General features: G+C 51.5%; 2 protein-coding genes across 2 annotated transcripts in view; both read left to right on the top strand.

Moving 5' to 3' along the window:
- PRKAR1B (protein kinase cAMP-dependent type I regulatory subunit beta) overlaps window positions 1-22,877 on the top strand; it is a 152,677-nt gene that overhangs the window by 25,646 nt on the left and 104,154 nt on the right. Inside the window, exon 3 of the mRNA XM_039471551.2 lies at window positions 1,905-1,996. Within this exon, the coding sequence (XP_039327485.1) occupies window positions 1,905-1,996 (92 nt within the window). The remainder of the gene's footprint in view (window positions 1-1,904; window positions 1,997-22,877) is intronic.
- LOC141585703 (uncharacterized) lies at window positions 2,004-22,788 on the top strand. Its single transcript, XM_074406577.1, has 2 exons — window positions 2,004-2,112; window positions 2,171-22,788. The coding sequence occupies exon 2, from the start codon at window positions 9,992-9,994 to the stop codon at window positions 10,862-10,864; it is 873 nt and encodes a 290-aa protein (XP_074262678.1). The 5' UTR covers window positions 2,004-2,112; window positions 2,171-9,991; the 3' UTR covers window positions 10,865-22,788.

Raw genomic sequence — 22,877 nt, 5'->3', positions numbered from 1 at the left:
TGGTCTTGAACTCCTGACCTCGTGATCTGCCTGCCTCGGCCTCCCAAAGTGCTGGGATTACAGGCATGAGCTACCGTGCCTGGCCAACACTTACATTTTTCTTTCTTTTTTGTGGGGGTGGTAGTGGAGTCTTGCTCTGTTGCCAAGCTGGAGTGCAATGGTGCGATCTCAGCTCACTGCAACTTCCGTCTCCCGGGTTCAAGCGATTCTTCTGTCTCAGCTTCCCGAGTAGCTGGGACTATAGGGGTGCACCACCAAAGCCAGAAAATTTTTGTATTTTTAGTAGAGACAGGATTTTACCATGTAATGGTCTCAAACTCCTGACCTCGTGATCTGCCCACCTCAATTAGGCAATTCTGAAAGTGTTGGTATTATAGGCATGAGCCACTGCACCCGGCCTGGAGTGTGGCTTTTTAGGAGACTTCAGTGCTGTCTCTCAAAGACGTCTGCACAGGGTTCTCTGCATTAAACACACGGCATGCTTAAACCTGTGCGGCCTGCAGTTGTACCTGGACAGACGGGGACTTCCTGGGCAACCCAAGCACCACATAAGCTAGTGTGGCCTAAAAGACCTTCCGGCATGGTTTTATTTTAAGTGGGGGATATCCTGGCAACTGAGGTGCTCATAGAATTCACCCAGAGAGGGAATGGGGAATTACTGATCATAAGGTACAAAGTTACAGACAGACAGACAGACAGACAGACAGACAGGATGAATGGGTTTTGAGATCTTTGCATGGGAGGGTGACTGCAGTTGGTAACAGACTATTGAATACAGGCACACACTGCATGACTGCTTTTTGGACATTGACAGACTGCATATACGTGGTCCGGTAAGATTATGATACCATGCTTTACTGAGCCTTTTGTCTGTGTAGATATGTTTATTTTATTTATTTATTTATTTATTTATTTGAGGTGGAGTCTTGTTCTGTCACTCAGGCTGCAGTGCAGTGAACCGATCTTGGCTCACCGCAACCTTCACCTGCTGGACTCAGGTGAATCTCCTGCCTCAGCCTCCTGAGTAGCTGGGATGACAGGTGCCCGCCACCACGTCTGGCTAGTTTTTGTATTTTTAGTAGAGACGGGGTTTCACCATGTTGGCCAGTCTGGTCTTGAACTCCTGACCTCGTGATCCACCTGCCTCGGCCTTCTGAAGTGCTGGGATGACAGGTGTGAGCCACCGTGCCCGGCTGTGTAGATACATTTCGATACACCTTGAACTGTGTTACAGCTGCCTGCAGTGTTGAGGATGATGACATACTGTACAGATTTGCAGCCTAGGAGTGATGGGCCCTATCATGTTATAACCTCAGTGCGCGGTAGGCTGTACCAGCTAGGCTTGTGTCAGTTACTCTGTGATGTTTGCATGATGATGAAATTGCCTAATGAGGAACTTCTCAGGATGCTTCTCATCATTAAGTCATATGTGACTGCATTTCAAAAATAGTAAGAGGCTGGGTGCGGGTGCCTGTGCCTGTCATCCGGGCACTTTGGGAGCCTGAGGAGGGAGAATTGTTTGAACTCAGATGTTTGAGACCAGCCTCAGCAACATAGTGAGACCTCACCTATACTAAAAATCAAAAAAAATTACCCAGGTATGGTGGTACCCGCCTGTGGTCCCAGCTACTTGGGAGGCTGAGGCAGGAAAAGCTCTTGAGCCCAGGAGATGGGGGCTGCCGTGAGCTGTGATTGCACCACTGCACTCCAGCCTGTGTAACTGAGCAAGACTCTGTCTCAAAAAAAGAAAAAAAAATAGTGGTGAAATACACATTAAACTTCAAATTGCCTCTTTTTACCATTGCCTGGTAACACCAAGCTGAGGGTTGAATAGGGAGATTTCAGGTCGCGTCACAGCATCAGGACAGAGTGGCTCACGTGCTGATGTTTCCGGTTCCCTTCAGGTGATTCCCAAGGACTACAAGACCATGACTGCGCTGGCCAAGGCCATCTCCAAGAATGTGCTGTTCGCTCACCTGGATGACAACGAGAGGAGGTAGGCAGGCCCTGTTGCTCACCCGGGCATCACTGCCATCCTCTCTGGCCTTCAGGAGGTGGGGCAGATCCATCCCCCGCCCTGGCATCATTGCTGCCCTCCCTGGCCTCCAGGAGGTAGGCAGGCCCTGCCGCTCGCCTGAGCATCACCGCTGCCCTCCCTGGCCTCCAGGAGGTGGGCAGACCTGTCTCCCGCCCCAGCAGTACCAATACCCTCCCCAGCCTCCAGGGAGGCTTTGCCATTTGTTTGACTCATGGGCTGTGGGTCATGGAATGCTCGGCTCCAGGAGAAGCGTGTTACAGCTTTCTGGAAATGTGGGATCACCAGGCAGGGGTGGCTTCCCGAAATACTGTGCTGCATGCAGCTGCCCTGCCGCGGAGCTGAGTCCCTGCTCTAGGAGAGCCAAGTTGCCTTCCTCAAATACTGGGTCTGGGTCTGCGGTTTCCCCTCGCCCTATACCTAGAAAGGCCTGGGTGGTCTGAGTACCATGGGCTTCGTGTTCCAGCCTCTTTGGCATGTATGGATGTGCCTTGCTGTTGTCAAACTCATCGCCTTGTAGGGGAGATGGGGCCAGGAGGCACCCTTCCCAAGGCTCCTGCCAATGCTGGGAGCTTGGAAGCCCGAGGCAGGAGGTGATAGTAGATGAAGTCTGCAGGGTCGCAGTGAGGGGACAGAGGAGGCCAGGGTTATTCAAGGAGAGGTCCGATTGTGAAGGAGCTCGGACGCCATGTGTGGGAATGTTGATCGTAGACATAATTGGAAAAATGAAGACAATTTTGAAAAGATTTAAAGCAAAAATGTTTCCATCTGATGCCTAGAGATAATCCTTGGGGATATTTGCGGGGTAGTCCTTAAGGATTTTCCTTGTCACAGATCCTATCTATCGTAGCTTCTCATTCTACACTGTTTGTCACACTTAACGGTGTCCTCAGCACCTTTTCTTGCCGGTAAGGGTTTCACAGCAGTCTGTGCTGTCAGTTTCTATGTGAATCAGCTGTTTTCCTACTGTGGCTGTTTGCATTTTTAAAATCTCTGTTATTATTATTATTATGTTAGACAGAGTCTTGTTCTGCTGGCCAGGCTAGACTGCAGTAGTGTGATCTCGGCTCACTTCAACCTCTGCCTCCCATATTCAGCCGGTTCTCCTGCCTCAGCCTCCTGAATAGTTGGGACTACAGGCGCCTACCACCATGCTTGGCTAATTTTTGTACTTTTAGTAGAGACAGGGTTTCCTCCTGTTGGCCAGGCTGATCTCGAACTCTTGACCTCAAGGGATCCGCCCTTCTTGGCCTCCCAAAGGGCTGGGATTGCAGGTGTGAGCCACCATGCCCGGCCTGCATTTTTTATTTTATAAACATTTGATGGTCATCCTTTCGCATTTTCATTGTGGAGTATTTGCTTATTTCTTTCTTTGAGGTAAATTTCTTGATATGATCAAAGGATGTGTAACATTTTGGAAAATTCTCTCTTTTAAAATAATTTTTTAGGCCAGTCGCAGTGGCTCATGCCTATAATCCCAGCTCTTTGGGAGGCTGAGGCAGGCAGATCACCTGAGGTCAGGAGTTTGAGACCAACCTGACCAACATGGAGAAACCCCACCCCGTCTCTACTACAAATACAAAATTAGATGGGCGTGGTGGTGAGTGCCTGTAATTCCAGCTACTCCAGAGGCTGAGGCAGGAGAATCACTTGAACCCAGGAAGTGGAGGTTGTGATGAGCCAAGATTATGCCATTGCACTCCAGCCTGTGCAACAGGAGAGAAACTCCATCTCAAAAAATAAATAAATTAATTAAAATAAGATAAAAAAACAATTTTTTGACAAATTATAATTCTTCATTAGCTTAACTGAACACATTTTGATACCAGTCCTATATAAAATCTAAATGACCTCCATATGTATAAAATACAAAGAGAAAGTGTCTTTTTCTCTCTTTCCCTGAGAGTGACCACGTGGTGGTCCGGGGAGGCTCCAGCCGCCCTGTGTGTTTGCAGGTGTGTGCCCGTGAATGCAGGTGGGGACCCTGGGAACACACTAGATACCTTGTTCTCGGCTCTGCTCCTTGCCGATGATGGGTCTAAAAAGTCCTTCCATATAAGCACAAATCTAATTGTTGCAAGTATCTGCACAGTGTTCCATTGTAAGAATGAATCAGAGTTTATTAGCTGCTGGGTTTGCCAAGGTCACGTGGGAGGTTTCTAATTTCTCTGCGCTACAATGTTTCTGCGAGTCGTAAGGCGGCAGTTAGGCAGGAGAGTCCGGGCATTCAGGTTGCTGGGTCAGAGGTGGGCCTGTTAAGATCCTGGTGGGTGCTGGTGTGCATGTTTTTAACAGGCTTTTGATACATTTTGCTGGACTCTCACCCAGAAAGGCTGGCAGGGGCTATGCAGAGGAGTGGCCTTCAGGGGCCTTGGCTCCCAACTGCTCACATCATGCTGAAAACTCTACCTTTTCCAGAGTGTGTGGCCAGTTCAGGCTGGATACTCTGGGTCCAGGGTGCCCAGTTACCCCAAGCAGGAACAGCTCCTGCTTCTGTGGTTGAGCAGTGGTTAGGGTAACTGAGCATGTCTGGGATAGCTATGTGTGGCTGGAGAAGCTGGGTGTGGCTGGACTAGCTAGACATGGATAGAGTTATCTGGGCCTGACTGGAGTGGCTATATGTGGCTAGAGTATCTGGGTGTGTCTGGAGTAGCTGGGTGTGGCTGTAGTAGCTAGGCATGGATGGAGTAGCTAGATGTGGCCAGGATAGCTGGGTGTGGCTGGAGTAGATGGATTTGGCTGGAGTAGATGGGCATGGCTGGAATAGCTGGGTATGGCTGGAACATCTAGGTTTGGTTGGAGTAGCTGGACATGGCTGGAATATCTGGGTGTGGCTAGAGTATACATGGAGTAGCTAGGCATACGTGGAGTAGGCATACATGGAGTAGCTGGGCATGACTGGAGTAGTTAGATGTGGCTAGAGTAGCTGGGTATGGCTGAAGTATCTCGGTGTGGCTAGAGTAGCTAGGCACGGATGGAGTAGCTGGGCATGACTAGAGTAGCTAGATGTGACTGGAGTAGCTGGGCATGGCTACTCCATCCTGGGAGGTTTCCAGGCCCCCCAAGATACACATGGCCTAGTCTCTGGGACCTGAATGTGTCATCTTGATCTTGAGTGGCACAGAGGGACTTTGCCAATGTGATGAAGTGAGGCTCGAGGTGGACGAGTAGTCCTGGGTTTCCTAGGAGGGCCCTGACACCATCACATGTGCCTCATAAGGGGAGGCAGGAGGAGATTCCACACAGAAGGAGAAGAGGCCATGTGACCACAAGGCAGGGGTTGGCGAGATGTGGCCACAGGCTAAGGGGGCTGCAGCCACCAGAACAGATGAGGAGGGGCCTGCCAGGGGCCTCCAGAGGGCATGGCCCTGCACCACCTTGGTTTCCACCTGCTTTTCCTGGATCTGGACGTCTGGACTCCAGAACTGCAGAAGGAAACGTTGCTGTTGTCTCAGGACCTGCTGTACTTGGGCACGGGAGAGCTGATGAACGCGTGGTGGCACAGCTTTGTTCATTTCTGCAGGAAGTTACTGCCTGTGGGGGTGCTGGGGCCACAGGGAACAAGGCATTGCTAGAGAGTAGCCAGGATAATGGATATTTCAGAATCTTCCTGGGATTCAAATGTGTCTTAGCCTGGGCAACATAGTGAGACCTCATCTCTTAAAAAATTAGCCGGGCCTGGCCGGGCGCAGTGGCTCATGCCTGTAATCCCAGCATTTGGGAGGCCAAGGCAGTTGGATCACGAGGTCAAGAGATCGAGACCATCCTGGTCAACACGGCGAAACCCCATCTCTACTAAAAATACAAAAATTAGCTGGGCATGGTGGCACAGCCTGTCGTCCCAGCTACTCAGGAGGCTGAGGCAGGAGAATTGCTTGAACCCAGGAGGCGGAGGTTGCGGTGAGCCGAGATGGTGCCATTGCACTCCAGCCTGGGTAACAAGAGTGAAACTCCGTATCAAAAAAAAAAAAAAAAAAAAAAAAATTAGCCGGCCCTGGTGGTGCACACTTATAATCCCAGCTACTCAGGAGGCTGAGGTGAGAGGAGTGCTTGAGCTCAGGAGTTCAAGGCTGCAGTGAGCCGAGATTGTGTCACTACACTCCAGCCTGGGCAGCAGAGCAAGGTCCTGTCTCAAAACAAACAAAAAACAAAAACCCACCTAAATACCCAAATCGGTGCATGAAATTCCCAAGGGTCCTGGTGCTTCTCTGAAGCTCATGTGTCCCTCTGCATGGCTTGTTCCTGCGGAATTAGCCTTGGTGAGAGGCAGATGCTCTGGCGTTGGGAGTCCCCTGAACTTTTCTCCTTCCAGAGGCAGCCCGGTGAGCTGAGAGCATCTCCAAAGCCTAGCTCTGGCCAGATGACATCCACACCCATCTTCAGAATCTGAATTCTGCGGAGCACAGTGAAGGCCACTGAGTGACCGAGAAGTTGGGGGGTCAGGGCCCTTTAGAAATCCTCATGTCCTCAATCTGAGGAAGGTGAACTGTCGCTTTGGTTCCTGACCCTGTTGTCAGACACAACCCACTCACACGAATTCTCTGTGTCTCTATCTTCTGGCTGATGAGCCTGTGGTCATTGAGAGTGCCGAGGTCTGGAAGGCTCTGACTGAAGATGGGCTGGGATGTGCAATCATCTCCGGCATCTGTGGCCGATGCCGTGTCCATGGTCCTGAGCCCGTCTGTTGGACGCCGTGCTGTGGGGTAGCTCAGAGGCCCAGGCTGCCTAGCTCTGGGGCTCCGCTATCCACATGGGCTTCCTTGTTCATGGAGGCACAGGATGGCCTCAGCCCAGAAGTGTCACCTGTCACAGGTGAGCACAGGCCATGACTGGTCGCCTGGCCTGGACTAGTTGTGGGGGCCCTGGGCAGAGCCATTCCCTGGGCGCCGCGGGAGGAGTATGAAGTGGGAGTTCATGAACTTGTAGCTCCATCTCGTTTCTAACATCTCTGTCCCCTGCAAGTGCAACGTTTACATCCAAACCCTAAAAACTGGCACGTGGACCTGCCCACCAGCCTTCTCTCTGGGTCTCATTTTCATTGTGGCAAATACATGTTGCATAAAGTTTGCCATCTTAACTTTTTTTTTCTTTTGAGGTGGGATCTCACTCTATCACCCAGGCTGGAGTGCCATGGTGCGATCTCAGCTCACTGCAGCCTCTGTCTCCTGGGTTCAAGCGATTCTCCAGCCACAACCTCCTGAATAGCTGAGATTATAGGCACCCGCCACCTGTATTTTTAGTAGAGGCAGGGTTTCACCATGTTGACCAGGCTGGCTTCGAACTCCTGACCTTAGGTGATCCACCCACCTCAGCCTCCCAAACTGCTGGGATTACAGGCATGAACTACTGCCACCCAGACCATTTTAACAATTTTTTGTGTTTAATTCAGTGGCATTAATTACATTCACAATATTGTGCTGTCATCACCACTCTTTGTTTCCAAAATTTTCATTATTCCACATGGAAGCTCAAAACCTATTACACAGTCACTCCTATCTCCCCCTCCTGGGCCTCTGAGGACCCCAATCTACTTTCTCTATGAGCTTGCCTATTCTGAATATTTTTTATGAGTTGTCATGTAACTTAAATGAATCATGATACATGACCTTCTGTGATGGGCTCTTTCACTAAGCACAGTGTTTTTAATGCACATCCACAGCACAGCGCGTGGCAATGCTTTCTTCCTTTTTCAGGGCTGAGTAATATTCCGCTCCATGATCACACCCCATTTGTGTATCCATTCGTCTGTTGATAGACACTTGGGCCATTTCCACCTTTTGGTTTTGTGATTAGTGCTGCTGTGAACAGGGGTGTGCAGGTGTCTGTTTGAGTCTTCTGGGCAGATGCCCATGGATGGAATTGCTGGGTTGTTTGGTAGATCCATGTTTAGCTTTTTGAGAGGCCACAGATTCTGCTTCCTTTCCAGCCTGACTGAACTTGGAGCCTCCCATTACTTTCTGCGCCCCCTTGGTGGCAACTGTGTTTCAGCTAAACTCCTCACATCCTTTCTGGGCCCCTCCCCAGCTCCCAGGCTCTAGGCAGGTTCAGTGAAGCTCTTATTTTAGAGTCAGCCTGACCGCTGAGTGTGAGCTGAGCCAAATGATGTCTCTGGGTCATCTCAGCTGTTTGTGTGCAGGAAGTATCTGTGCTGGGTCCTGTGCCCTCGGCCCCGAGAATCAGAACCATGTGCGCCCTCTGTCTCTGACCCCTCTGGATCCGAGAGCTAGGTGGGACAAGAAACAGAGGAAGCAGATGGTTGGATTAAAAGCTCCTCTTTGTAAGGCTGGCTTGAAAAGGAAGCGTTTGCACAGGGCGTGTGTGTCTGTGTCATGCCTTTTGTTTTGCACATAGGAAAACTCACTTTCCATATTGAAAGCCCAATGGGCTCCTTTTTCTGGCTGTGGTCTCTAAAGAAACAGGCTGATGGCTCAGGAAGCCAGTTCCAGAGGGAGTGGGCAGGGGAGGCATCGTCTCTTGACCTTTCACGTGATGTCTCTCTGTGCGGCATCCAAATACTTTGCTTTTTCCAGTGTATTAGAAGCTGAGCTTCATAGCTTTGCCTCTGCTCAGCTGTGGTTTGGCGAGTAGAGCAAAATTCCTTCCAAGTTTGCAGGGCGTCTGGCGCACCCCTGACTTTGAGGCTGCCTGCTGTTCTCTCTGCTTCCCTGCTTAGGAAGAGTGTGGCAGAGAATCCTTTGCAGATACATCCACCTGTGGGGTGTGCACATCTGCTGGCCTAATGATCCCTCCATCCAACTTCAGGTTCAACACAGATATCCCAGGCTGGGCGTGGTGGCTCATGCCTGTAACCCCCAAACTTTGGGAGGCTGAGGTGGGCGGATCACCTGAGGACAGGAGTTTGAGACCAGCCTGGCCAACAGGCCAAACAGACCAGCCTGTGAAACCTACCCCGTGTCTCCAAAAAATACAAAAATTAACCAGGCATGGTGGCATGCGCCTGTAATCCCAGCTATTCAGGAGGCTGAGGCAGGGGAATTGCTTGAACCCAGGAGGCGGAGGTTGCAGTGAGCCGAGATCGCGCCATTGCACTCCAGCCTGGGTGACAGAGTGAGACTCAGTCTCAAAAACTAAAAAAATAAAAATAAAAATGAATACAAATTTAAAAAAAGCTATCCCCACTGTCACAGGCTGCGTGACTTTGCTCTTGTCAGTTGATAACAGTGTTTTCCTAGGTTGCGCGGGAGATACATAAGCTTGAAGAAGGGTAGAAATTATGTTGAAGACCTTTGATTTAAAGGGAGATAATGCAATGTGGTTGTGGGGGAGGCTGCAACTCCCCTGGACTGCGTCCTTCTAGGATGACAGTATTGCTGGTTGGGCTTGATCAAAGGCTTTCCCTGGGCCTTTGCACAGGATCCTGTGAGAGGCGGAGTGTCAACCTCACTGCCTCGTTTTCCTTCCCTGTCCTTGTCCAAGGTCCCCAAACTCCTCAGGAGCAGGGCCAGGGTTCCAGCTCAAGTTCTTGGGCACCTAAGCCTGTGCTCCTCCCCTGGTGAGGACATGTCACCTGCACCTGCCTCTTCCCTGCCTGTGTGGGGAAGGAAGACTGAGAGTGGGTGATTTAGGCATTGTCAGTGTGCAGTGTCCATGGTGTCCTAGGGTGAGCTGCAGCTGTAGGGAGACGGCTCAGGGTGAGACAGAACCAGGACTTCTCATCACACAGGTGTTGGGCTGGAGTGGTCTTATTCCCAGGCACACCCGTGCACACCATCATACACACACAATCTCACTCAGATACCACAGGATTTAAAACGTCTTTTGGAAGGAGAGAGTTGTGGATGTTATTTATATGTAATAACATTCTCTGAGCCTCAGTTTCCTCAGGTGTCAAATGAGGATAGTGAAACCTACTTTGAGATTGTTGTGAGTATATAAAGCAGTAAAATCTATGTGTGTACTGTTATCACCACCATCACCATTATTATCATCGCCATCATGTTCATCACCATTACCATCATCACCATTAGCACCCCCACCATCATCATCACCATCATAGTCATCACTGTCACCACCACCATCAACACCACCACCACCACCATCACCACCATCCCCATCATCATCGCCACCATCATCATCGCCATCATAGTCATCATCACCATCAGCACCATCTCCATCATCTTTATCACCATCCCCACCACCATCATCACCATCCCCATCACCATCCCCATCACCACCACCATCATCACCATCACAGTCATCATCACCATCAGCACCACCACCATCATCTTTATCACCATCACCACCACCATCAATCACCATCATAGTTATCATCACTGTCATCACCATCCCCATCATCACCACCACCATTACTACCATCACCATCCCCATCCCCACCACCATCATCACCATCCCCATCACCACCACCATCACCATCATCATCCCCATCCCCACCACCATTATCACCATCCCCATCACCACCACCATCACCATCACAGTCATCATCACCATCAGCACCACCACTATCATCTTTATCACCGTCACCACCACCATCATCACCACCACTATCATCTTTATCACCATCACCACCACCATCATCACCTCATAGTCATCATCACCACAATCACCATCCCCATCCCCATCACCACCACCATCATTACCATCAGCACCATCCCTATCACCATCCCCATCACCACCACCACCACCACCATCATCACCATCATCACCATCCCCATCACCACCACCATCATCATCACCATCACCATCATCTTCACCTTCATCATCACTGTCATAGTCATCGTCATCACCATTTTTCTGTGGGCCTTTGGCTGTATGGCAGCAGAGTCCATTAAGGGGCTTTTTCCGGGATGATGCTTTGCCCCTTGTAGGCTGGCCCAGCTATCCAGAGGGACCACACAGTCAGGCCCACTCACTGAGAAAGAGGCTGGTGTAGCCTTGAGTCATCCTCTTCTCTACACTGGGCCTGAGTTAGCAAATAGGAAGATCCCTAGGAGGCCACCTTGTCCCCACCTCACTGAACCGAGCAGAGCTCTGAGACCCAGTAAGAGGGAGCCTTGGCCTGTTGCACTGACCCACACAGCAAGTGTCCACCTGGGACCAGAGTGGGGTGTCCTTATCCCCTGGGAGAGCACCTGCACAGCCCATCTGTAGAGTCGAGTAGCTCCCAGGGTGGGCCCCGGGGTGGTGGCAGGTGCAGTCTCCTCACCTGGTGTCAGCGATTGGAGTGAAGTGATTCTGCACCCTCCCTGGAGTGCCCAGGGCAGTTACGCCTTGGCCAGGGATCTCAGGGCTTCAGGAAGCAGCCCTGCATGCTCTGGGACCCTGGGATGTGTCAGGACCATGAAGGCTGTCCCTGGAGGGTGTGTCCCAGGCCTTGGGGAGGGAGGTGGAAGCCTTTGGGTTCTATCCCGATCCCTTCCCGGCTTGCCCTGATTAGGGAGCCTGAGGGGGAGCATCGCTGAGCTCCTGGGAGCCAAGAAGCGTGATAACTGAGCAGCACCATGTGTGTTTGTGCTGTGCCTTGGGCCTCCAGTGGGGACCTCATTACTGGAGCCGCCAGACGGGTGCGGGCAAGCGCACCTCACCCTTGGGGCGGCCTTCCTGGCAGCGACTCCAGCTCTCTGCTGCCCTAATTAAAACAGGCCTCTGGCCTGAGCAGTGCCGCTGGCCTGTACAGCTGTCTGTTATCTGCCGCTGTTTCTCTTCCTCCCACCTGTGTATCTCTGCAGTCTGTTTTTCCACAAATTGCCTTGGATTCTCAGGTGATGGGAAAAACATGCTCGTTTGTTGAATTCACAGACAGCTGAAGGGGGCTGTGTCCTGGCTTCTCCGAACCTTCACCGCCCCCTCCCAGTTCTGGCTTAGGCTTTGGGACTTTCTGCTTCCCTTTCGGGCAACATGGAAAAAACAAAACTAGCATTTGGCAAATGGCAGGGCCTCATCTGAGGAGATGCTTAATGGCTTGAACATGCAAAGAATCTGATTTCCGTTTGCAGAAAACCCTGCCGGATCTCGGCAGAAGAGACCTTGAGGTTAGCAAATCAGGGGAAACGTGAGCCCAGGAGGCTTTAGAAGCTGAATTCAACAGAGGCTGAAGCCTGGGCTTTGAAGTTTGCATCAGATGACATGTGCAATGGCCAGTCCCTGGGCCATAGGGCCCAGCCATATCATCTTTCTAGAGCTCCCCAATGGCCCTCTGAGGCTGTTTGGCAGGGGTGGCAGAGAGAGGTTAAGCAGGCTCCCTGGGGCCACCCAGTTAGGAGGAGAAGCAGCTGGGGCTTGGACTTGGGTGGGATGTGGCTGCTCGGGGCGGACCTGCCCACCGTGAATGCATACACAGCTCATTAACCTTCTAGAAAAAGCCAACAACCTTTTAAAGAGGACAGTCATTTCCACATGCCTCGCATTTTCTGGCTAATAAGTCCCGTGGGGGTCTGGGGCTGCAGGACCATTGCAGTTCTCCATGGAGCCTGTTGGAAAGGGTCTCCAGGGCTGATGCTGTCTGAGACCACAGTGACAACAAGGCCTCTTGCTTTGTCTGATTCGTGGGTAGAGAAGAACCTCAGGACTTTCTCACCCAGGAGGTGATGGTGGTCTGCGTAGATCTTGCCCGTGGTCCTGGCTGTTTGGTGCTGTAAGGTTTTTGTTTTTTGAGACAAGAGTCTTGCTCTGTCGCTCAGGCTGGAGTGCAGTGGCACGATCTTGGCTCACTGCAGCTTTGACTTCGTGGGCTTAAGCAATCCTCCTGCTTCAGCCTCCCAAGTAGCTGGAGCCACAGGTGTGTACCACCATGTCCAGGTAATTAAAAAACATTTTTTGTAGAGACAGAGTCTTGCTATGTTGCCTAGGCTGGCCTTGAGCCTCCTGGGTCCAAGCGATCCTCCTGCCTTGGCCTCTCAAAGTGGGATTGCAGGCGTGAGCCACTGCACCCGGCAAATTTTGAAAATTTTGAAACCCGTGAAATTTGTTGTGTGGTTTCTAGTACCGCAGCTCCTGGACCCCCAGCTGGTTCACGTTTTGTCGTCACTGACAAGCCCCTGCAGATGTGTGGACTGAGATACCGCATGTGCTGTGCCTTCAGCACCCAGTATGTGGATGGGGACCCAAGGTCCAGAGAAGGTGCAGAAGTCACCCTGTCCCAGGCAGGGAGTGGGGCTGTCCGTTAGGTGGAGGGTGCCAGGGCAGAGGCTGGATTCATGCAGGCCCGAGGCTAAGCCCTGGTCTAGCACTGGCCCCTGTGCTCTGTTTGGCCACGGGGAGCACGTGGCGCCCAGAAGGAGGTAGGCACCAGCTTTCACACTCTGACGGGCGCCGTGGGTCCCGACATGGCTCTATTCTTGAGCCCTGCTCACTAAAAATAGCCCTGTTGCCTGCCAGAGGGTGTGAAGAATTCACCAGCTGGCTGGGGGTGGGGGTCTGTGAAGAGAAGCCAGGCGAAGGGAGGTCGCGCGGGGAGGGCCCTCCCTGGAGGGGAATGTGACTGTCGAGTGGGGCCCGTCCCCGTGGGGCTCCCTGTCATACGGAGTATCTTGTCAGCAATTTGGCGACCCTGTTCCCATTTGTCAGGCAGAGACTCTGAGAATCAGACAGCGGGTGGCTTGCCCAGGTCACACGTTTTCGTTGGGGAAAGATCAGTCCTCCTGAGATGGGCCCTGCACCCCCACCTCTCTCCTCCCCACGGAATGAGGAAGCCACTCCAGTTGCTGACGCTCGCTGAGCTCTGCCTGGGGTCAGGTGTGTGGCCGAGAACTGTGAGTGTGCGGTGTCGCCTGTCCTCACAGCAGCCCTGAGAGCACAGGGCAGCACCGTCCCCCAGTTCCAGGTGAGGACTTGACACCACGACATGCACCTTGGGCTGACCACTGTCTGTGTAGGGTCAGGACCCCGGGACACAGCAGTATCCTCCTCTCCTGACTGAGAGCCTTTTCTAGAAGGGACCAGTACTTTAAAAGTGGGTGGGCTAGGCACCGTGGCTCACGCCTGTAATCCCAGCACTTTGGGATGCTGAGGGAGGGGGATTGTTTGAGCCCAGGAGTTTGAGACCAGCCTGGGCAGCATAGCAAGACCCCATCTCTACTCTTCTCCTAAAAATTAAAAAATTAGCTGGGCGTGGTGGCATGCATCTGTAGTTGTAGCTACTCGGGAAGCCGAGGTGGGAGGATAGCTTGAGGCTGGGAGGTTGAAGCTGCAGTAAGCTGTGATTGCACCATTGCTTTCCAGCCTGGGTGACAGGGCGAGACTCTGTATCAAAAAACCCCCCAAAACAAAAATAAACACAAATAAATAAAACGTGGATTATTGTCCAGTTGTCTCATGGTTGTGTTAGTTGCTGCTGGACCACTGAGGAAGGGACCCATTTCCCTGGAGGGTGGGTCCCTTGTTCATAGACCCAGTGAGCCTTCAGCCACATCCTCAAGGGTGGGTAGAGGATTTTCCAGGCAAAGAAGAGGGGAGACTACATTCCTAAGTGTCTTGGGGTCTCCTTCAGGACCAAGGCCCATTCTTTCATTGAATGCTCTTATATCGCTTCTTGGTTTCAATCTGTTTCCAAGCATGAGCACATTTTAGGAAGGAAGAGGGTGATGAAGCCTGGGTGGTGTTTTTGGAAGGCCCATTCTGTGGCCGTTTCGTGGGTGCGAACCTGGGCCCCAGGTGGTAGGGGGAGTTTTGGAGGCTGGGCCCAGGACTCAGCTTTGCTTGGTGGATGTCCCAGGAGACTCACTCAGATTCTGCTGTGGGCATCCATGAGACTGGAAGGGAACTCAGGAGTGGGGAGGGTAGGTATTTTGGACCTGTTGAGGTTGGGGGGCCTGGGGCACCTGGGGAGGTGTTGAGAGGAAGCAGGCTCACAGACTTGGGCCCCGTCGAGCTGTGGTAGACGGGAACTCCGGTTGGCCCATGTCCCCAAGGAGACTGAGCAGGAAAGGGATGCCAGGCTTAGGTGCAACAGGAACGCTGAAGGGAGGGCTGGGATGGGCTCGTGGGCTCCTCCCCTCTCTGCAGGAGGGAACTATCCTGGGGAGGGCAGTCGCTTCCCCACCAGCGCTGAGTAGGGAATGGAGAGCTCAAGGCAGCTGCCCCTCTTTCCTGCTGGGAGAGCCTGGAGCCTTTGTCACCAAAGGGAGAGAGGCCACTGGCTCCTCGCGCCTCAAGGGCTGAAACATTTTCTGCTCGCTAGGGAGATCTGCAGGATTGGGGCCAGCTCCTCCTCCTCCTCCTCTTTTTTAACATTACATTTTTTTATTGTTATAAAAATCCAGGAATCTGGGCCAGGCACATAGCACAAGCCTGTGGTTCCAAGTACTCAGGAGGCTGAGGTGGGAGGGTCTCTTGAGCCCGGGAGGTGGAGGCTGCAGTGAGCTGGGATCGTGACACTGCACTCCAGCCTGGGTGACAGAGCAAGAGCCTGACTCAATGAAAACCGAAAAAACAAACAAAAGGCCGGGTGCGGTGGCTCACACCTGTAATCCCAGCACTGTGGGAGGCCGAGGCAGGTGGGCCACCCACCTCTGGAGTTCAAGCCCAGCCTGGCCAACATGGCAAAACCTTGTCTCTACTGAAAATGCAAAAATTAGCAGGGCATAGAGGTGGGTGCCTATAATCCCAGCTATTCATGAGGCCGAGACAGGAGAATGCTTGAACCGGGAGGTGGAGGTTGCAGTGAGCCAAGATTGCGCCACTGCACTCCAACCTGGCAACAAGCGAGACTCAGTCTCAAACCCAAAACCCAAACCCCCACAAAGCCCATGGATCTAGAAGTGGGAAATGCAGGGCTGTAGAGGAAGCAGACTCTCGCCTCCTGCAGGCATCCATGATCAGCGCCTGGGTTTCCCTCCCTGGGCTGGATTTTGTATCCTTTGTCTTCTGGCCTCATCAGCGGTTTCTCCCTCTCCTCAATGGCTCCCAGCTCCCTTCCCTGTGGCTGCCTCCAGGCGCAGAACGTTCCAGCCTCAGGATGTGTGTGTGGCCGCCCTGTGGGTGCCCTTCTCTTCCTTTTGATGTTACTTCAGGGCATGTGGCCTGAAGCAGCTGAGACCCGCGTCTTAGGATTGTCATCCTCTTGAGTTGTGAGCAGTCCTGCACATACCGTTGGAATGACTGTGCTGTGTGTGTGAGGATTTTATTTGCCTGCTGTCATGAGACCCATTTTGTTGATTCTTTCTTAGCTTAGAAATGGCTGCAAGATAATATTTTAAAAAAGGAACATTTTAGGGCCAGGTGCGGTGGCTCACGCCTGTAATCCCAGCGTTTTGGGCAGCCAAGGTGGGTGGATCATTTGAGGCCAGGAGTTTGAGACCAGCCTGGCCAACATGGCAAAATCCTGCCTCTACTAAAAATATAAAAATTATCCTGACATGGTGGTGGGTGCCTGTAATCTCAACTACTTGGGAGGCTAAGGCAGGAGAATCACTTGAACCAGGGAGGTGGAGGTTGTAGTGAGCTGAGATCGCTCTCCAGCCTGGGTGACAGAGCGAGACCCTATCTAAAACAAACAAACAAACAAACAAAAAAAATGCGAAAACCAAAAATCCAAAACCTGACTGCACTCCAGCCTGGGTGACAGAGCGAGACCCTATCTAAAACAAAACAAAACAAAAAAATGCAAAAACCAAAAATCCAAAACCAGAAGACATTTTATCATGGAAAACTTCAAAAGTATATGCAAGATGGGTGACTCTCATGACACTGGCTTCCACAGCATGAGGTCATGTTCAGTCTGGTTTCATCTCTCTTCTCTCCCACTTTCTCCTGACCCTGACCTATTTCGAAGCAAACCTCAGCCATCAGATCATTTTGTCTGTGAATATTTCAGTGTAAGATGCTGACTTTGTTTTCTTTCTGAGACAGGGTCTCGCTGTGTTGCCCAGGCTGGAGTGGGTGCAGTCATGAGTTACAGCAGCCCCCACCTCATGGGCTCCAGTGCTTCTCCTGCCTCAGCCCTCTGAGTAGCTGGAACTACAGGGTGTGCGCCACCATGCCTGACTAAGTTTTAATTTTTTTGTAGAGATGGGCTCTTGCTGTATTGCCCAGGCTGGTCTCGAACTCCTGGCCTCAAGCAATCCTCCCTCCTGGGCATCTGAAAGTGCTGGGATGACAGGTGTGAGCCACCGCACTCCGCCAAGCTGCTAATTTTTGATCTGGTTTCTTGTCTTCATAATCTCGTCACTGCGGATAGGCAAGCTTGGGGTGGCACATTCGTTGTCCGTGTGCTGGCTTGCAGAGCTGCTGTCTGTGACCTGCGTTTCTGACATAGGCCTTGCCTGTCGGGTTTGCATTTCTCTCTGCATTTAATTGGGAGCCACTTTAGAGGATGGTGGGTCTGCTTTTGAGCCTTTTTCTGCTGCTGCAAAGCTGGGCTCAGTGAGAATTACGCAAGCCTTGCTGGCGCGTGAGGAGGTAGAGGCTGTGAGAAGAAGCAAAAGCACCCCTGAGCTCAGACAATGATTTTCAGCTTGTTTTACAAGCCCGTTGCTGAAGACTTCACATTCCCTGCTTTACGTCTTGTGCGGTGACAGCTGGTTCATGCTTGTCCTTCAAAAAAAGCCACAGTTGCTAGGAGTCCCACAAACAAAGATGTGCTTTGACTCCCAGGAACAGCTGTGGAGGGACAGGGCGTCCTGTCAGCTGCTAAGTCCAAATATTCAGACCGCCCGAAACGGCGCCTCAGCCCCTGGCGCCGCTGGGTACTGCCCCCATCCCTGTTCACCACCCCCATAGCTTCGTGTTTTCTAACGGTGAAAAAATGCTTTCTTGCTTCTTGACCGGAGACACCGAGTCCTCTGAGTTAATTGAGGCTAAATCTGGGGTATTGAGGGAGAAGAGGTCAGCATGAATCATCCATGCATCCATGCATCCATCCATCCATCCATCCAGGCATTCGCTCATGCATCTATTCACTCATGCATCTATTCATCCATCCACACATTCACTCATTCACTCATTCATTCATTCATTCTCCCATTTATTCATCCATCCATCCATCCATCCATCCATCCATCCATCCATCCAGGCATTTGCTCATGCATCTATTCATTCATTCATCCATCCACACATTCACTCATTCATTCATTCTCCCACTTATTCATCCATCCATTCATCCATCCATCCATCCATCCACGTGTTCACTCATGCATCCATTTATTCATTCATCCATCCACACATTCGATCATGCATTTATTCACCCATCCATCCATCCATCCATCCATCCATCCATCATCCATCTATGCATTCACTCATGCAATTCATTCATTCATTCATCCATCTGCACATTTGCTCATGCATCCATTTCTTTGTTCACCCATTTATCCATGCATTCATTCATCCATCCATCCATGCATTCACTCACTCATCCATTAATTCACCCCTTTATCCGTTTACTTAGCAATCCATTCACACATTCACTCATACATCCATAAAGTCACCCATTTATTCATTCATTCACTCATTTACCCACTCATTCATTCACTGATTTATCCATTCATTCATCTGCCCATTCATACAGTCACTTACTCTTCTATTCATTTAGCCATTTATCCATTAATTATTTCATCCATACATTCACCCATGCATCGTCCATTCATTCACCCATTCATTCATTCATTAGCTCATTTATCCACTCATTAATTCATCCATCCATGCATTCACCCATTTACCCATCCACTCACTCATTTATCCATTCATTCATTTATCCATCCAGACATTCACTCAGGCATCCATCCATTCATTCACCCATCCAGTAAATCCTGGTTGAATTTTCTCTGTGCCTGGTGCTGGAAATGGTGCTCACAGATGTAGACACAAGTGGGAGGAAAAAATGGCTCTCTGGGGAGGTGGAGGTGGATCTTTGTCTTTCAGAGGCTCATAAATGGATTTTTCTGACTCAGTAAGAAACCCAACCACTCACGCGGGGGCAGGCTTTGTATCCCAGAGAGCAGCCTTACACGTTGTCTCGTTTAACTCCCAAATGGACCCACGAAGTAGGGGTGTCATTTGCTCTGTCTCACCTAGAGGGAAACTGAGGCTGGAGAGACTCACTCGGGGCATGCGCTAATGAGTCAGGGAACCAACTGAATCATACGTGGGAGTTGGAGGTGCTTCACTAGGATGGAAGCTGTACTCACGCATTCATTCAACAAATGTTTTTTGTGAGGATCTCCTTCAGATGGTGCAGGGTGTGGGGATGCAGTTTTGGAGAGGGGTCTTCCCTTGCTGAGGAGGGAAGATTGAGGAAACACCTGGGGGAAAGAGGAAGTGAACCAGGAGTGTATCTCAGGAAAGAGCATTCCCAGCAGCAGGAGAGCAGGTGCAAAGGCCCTGTGGTCAGGTGCATGCCTGGTTGTCCAAGAATCAACCAGGAGGCCAGTGAAGCCCTAGCAGAGCCTGGGAAGAGGCCAGGGACAGGCGATGAGAACACAGAAGAAGAGGACCAGATCTTGTAGGGCCTTCTGGGTTACTGCAAGGACTTTGGCTTTTACTCTGAGATGGGAGCCCTGAGAAGGGCTAGCATGTCAGCTCTTACCCGTTTTATTTAGCAGGATCTGTCTGACTCTCTGCAAAGGATAGAAGGTAGGGGGACAAGGGCAGAAGTGGAAAACCCAGTTAAGAGGTTGTTTTTCTAATTCCAGGCAGGAGATGATGATGTCTGGGATTAGGGAAGTACCACTGGTGATGTTTAGCGGTTACTTGATGCTAAACAAAGGGGCTGTGTCTAGCCTGAGATGGTTCAGCTATGAGCTTTGCCTCCAGTGCTGGGCTCCTCTCTAGGTTAGGAGATTCTGTGGAGGCAACGGCAATGATAACAATGATGTTGATGGTGGTGATGGTGATAATGAGTGTTGGTGGTGATGATGGTGGTGATGTTAGAGGTGATGATGATAATGCTGGTGATGGTGATAAAAATGGTGATGGTGAAGATGGTGGTGATGACGGTGATGGGGACAGTGATGATGGTGAAGGGGATGAGGATGGTGATGATGGTGATGGTGAAGGTGATGGTGATGATGGTGATGGAGAAAGTGATGAGGATGGTGATGATGGTGATGGTGGTAAAGATGATGATAAAGATGGCAATGATGGTGATGGTGAGGGTGATAAGAATGGTGATGTAGATGGTGATGATGGTGAAGGTGATGAGGATGGCGATGGTGATGAGGATGGTGATGGTGAAGGTGATGAGGGTGGTGATGATGGTGAAGATGATGAAGATGGTGATGGTGATGAAGATGGTGATGATGGTGATGGTGAAGGTGATGAGAATGGTGATGATGGTGAAGGTGATGAAGATGGTGATGATGGTGATGGTGATGATGCTTGCTGATGAGGATGGTAATGATGGTGATGGTGATAAGGATGGTGATGATGATGGTGATCTGGTGAAGATGGTGATGAAGATGGCAATGATGGTGATCATGAAGGTATGATGATGGTGATGATGATGGGGATGACGATGGTGATGAGGATGGTGATGGTGAAGGTGATGGTGATGATGGTAGGGATGGTGATTAAGGTGATGGTGATGATGATGATGGTGACAATGATGATGATAATCATCATGGTAATGAGGGTGATGAGCACTACATTAGGTGTATGTAACCCATTTGGACCTTGCAGGGTGCTTTACTGTAAATCACTTGCAATGGATGTTGGAGTTGATTCTCCACCATTCCCACCCCCACCCCCCCCAACTATGTAGCACTGTGTGGTTTGGGAAGGGATTGAATCTACCATGAGCTTTTGGAGTAGACCTTATTTTAACCCATCCTGGATGTGTCCATCCATCAATGACTCTGGCTGGATCAGGTAACCCAAGACTAAGCCAGCCAGCTCAGGGCAGTTCCTAAGGCTCTGCCCAATGGCCAGGTGGTCTTGCTTAGCAGTGGTCCCATGAGACGTAAAGAGAGTTTACTAAAGGCTTCTGGGAAAGGAGCCTCGCTCCTTGGGGAGAACTACACTTCTGAAAGCCAGCCCTTACCTTCCTTCTGAACAGTGAGGCGAGTGGATGGGAAGCTTGGCAGGCAGTGTTGGGAAGAGGCTGCTTCTGCAGAGAGCAGAAGTAGACAGGACCTGGATCATTGAAGGCACTGTTGAATTCTGAATTCAACCCACCTCAAAGGTCCCTCTGGTGTACTTGAGTTTGGTGGCCCCCAAAGAACCTCAGATGCTGGTCTGGGTCCCCACTTGTGTGGTTCCTTTTGCGTTGGCTCTGGGCCTGGCTGTGTGTCTGGGTTTGGCCAATGGTGCATTAGCAAGTGTGATGCAAACAGAGGCTGGAGAAGCCCTTGCCCACGGGGGCAGGTCTTTCTTGGCGCCCAGCTGCCATGCTACGGGGAAGCCCAAGCAGTCATGTGGAGGGACTCCTGGGGGTGGAGCTGGGGCTTCTGGCCAGTGGTACCCCTGAGTGTGAGACCGGTGGCCACCACCAACTTCCCTGTGTGGAAATCAGCCATCCCAGCCAACCCCGTGGGAGGGAGAAGACCTGCCCCGTCAACCCACAGAACCATGTAAATAACCAAAACACCCTAGTACCAGTTACTGGAGCCCAGAAATGCTTATTAAATGGGTTGGGAATTGTCTGTGGCTCTACCTCTCTATCCCTTCCAGTGACCTTGGACTGCAAGTTGGGAAAACGAGACCCTCCCACTTCACAAATGGGGAACCTGGGCCACTAGCCCCTAGGGCAGAACCTCCAGATTTACAAAACAGTCTCCCGTGTGGGTGTGAGTTGTCTTCCAAGAGGGGGTTTACCCAGGTTCCTAGCAGGCATGTTTTGCTGACCGTGTGATGAATGACACAGGGGCTTGGGAGTCAGAGATTGCTAAAGCCTCGTTGAAGAGCTCCGTAAGGCATCATGTGTTTTGGGGCCCTCTCCGAGGAAGATGGAATGTGTATGAATTTTCAGGCTGGCTGTGTCAGTTAACATGGATCAAGGCTTCCTCCATGGCACACCCCCTGATAGGCACTCCACATGCACAGCCTGGTTCGTCTCTTGCAATCACCGCTTGTGGTGGGTCCCTGTGGATTTGAAGGCCGGAGGCCCCTAGGAGCCTGGCTGTGTGCTGGGTCCTGTCTGGGTGCCTGTACGAGGTGGGGACAGGGCGCAGTAGATTTGGCACCTGCTTTTGAGCAGAATTCAGGACCTGGGAGAGTATCAGCACCAAAGCAGGAGCCCAGGGAAGCTTCCAGAAGGCAGCAGGGCTCAAATGGCTTAGACTAGCCCTTGTGACCTGAGCTTCCTGATCCAGAGAGGTGATGATGTGAGGGACCATTTTGCTGCACTGAAGAAGCTGAATCAGGCCTCCTGGCAGCCGGTGGACCAGGGGCGCTCCGGGGTGAGTCCCGCAGGGATCCACCAGGAGGGAGGCAGCAGCTTTGCATCAGATGCCCCTAGCTCGGTCCTGCTGCTTACAGGCCACATGACCTTAGCAAACGACGTGACCTCTCTGAGCTTCAGGTCTGTTCCTCCGTCCTTGAAGTCAGCGCAGTTGAAGGCAGGAAAGGGACTGTCCCCAGGCAGAGCCCCCCCCCCCTGCCCCGCATTGCCGTCACGGCTCTGTTTCACAGGTGCTCCACGCTCTTCTGGTGGTGATGGTGGGACCTGTGCAGGGGGGGGAGGCTGTGCCGGAAGTGCACCAGGCAGGCAGTCGGTGAGGGCATGACAGCCAGGAATGGGTCCCAGAGGAGCGGGTGACAGAGCTTCCAGAGCTGTAAGTTCAGAGGTGCAGCCGGTGTGAAGGCCAGAGGGCCAGAAAGAGCCTTTCGTGGTTGGAACTGATCAGGTACAGTGGATGGGGTGGGGGATGGAGAGACTGAGTTGGGGTGGTAGCAGCTCAGGGGGCTGTGGTTTCCAGCGGGGAACCCAGACCCG

The sequence above is a fragment of the Saimiri boliviensis genome, chromosome 1 (assembly GCF_048565385.1).
Source record: "Saimiri boliviensis isolate mSaiBol1 chromosome 1, mSaiBol1.pri, whole genome shotgun sequence".
Taxonomy (NCBI): domain Eukaryota; kingdom Metazoa; phylum Chordata; class Mammalia; order Primates; family Cebidae; genus Saimiri; species Saimiri boliviensis.
This window is presented reverse-complemented; position numbering and strand designations above follow the sequence as displayed.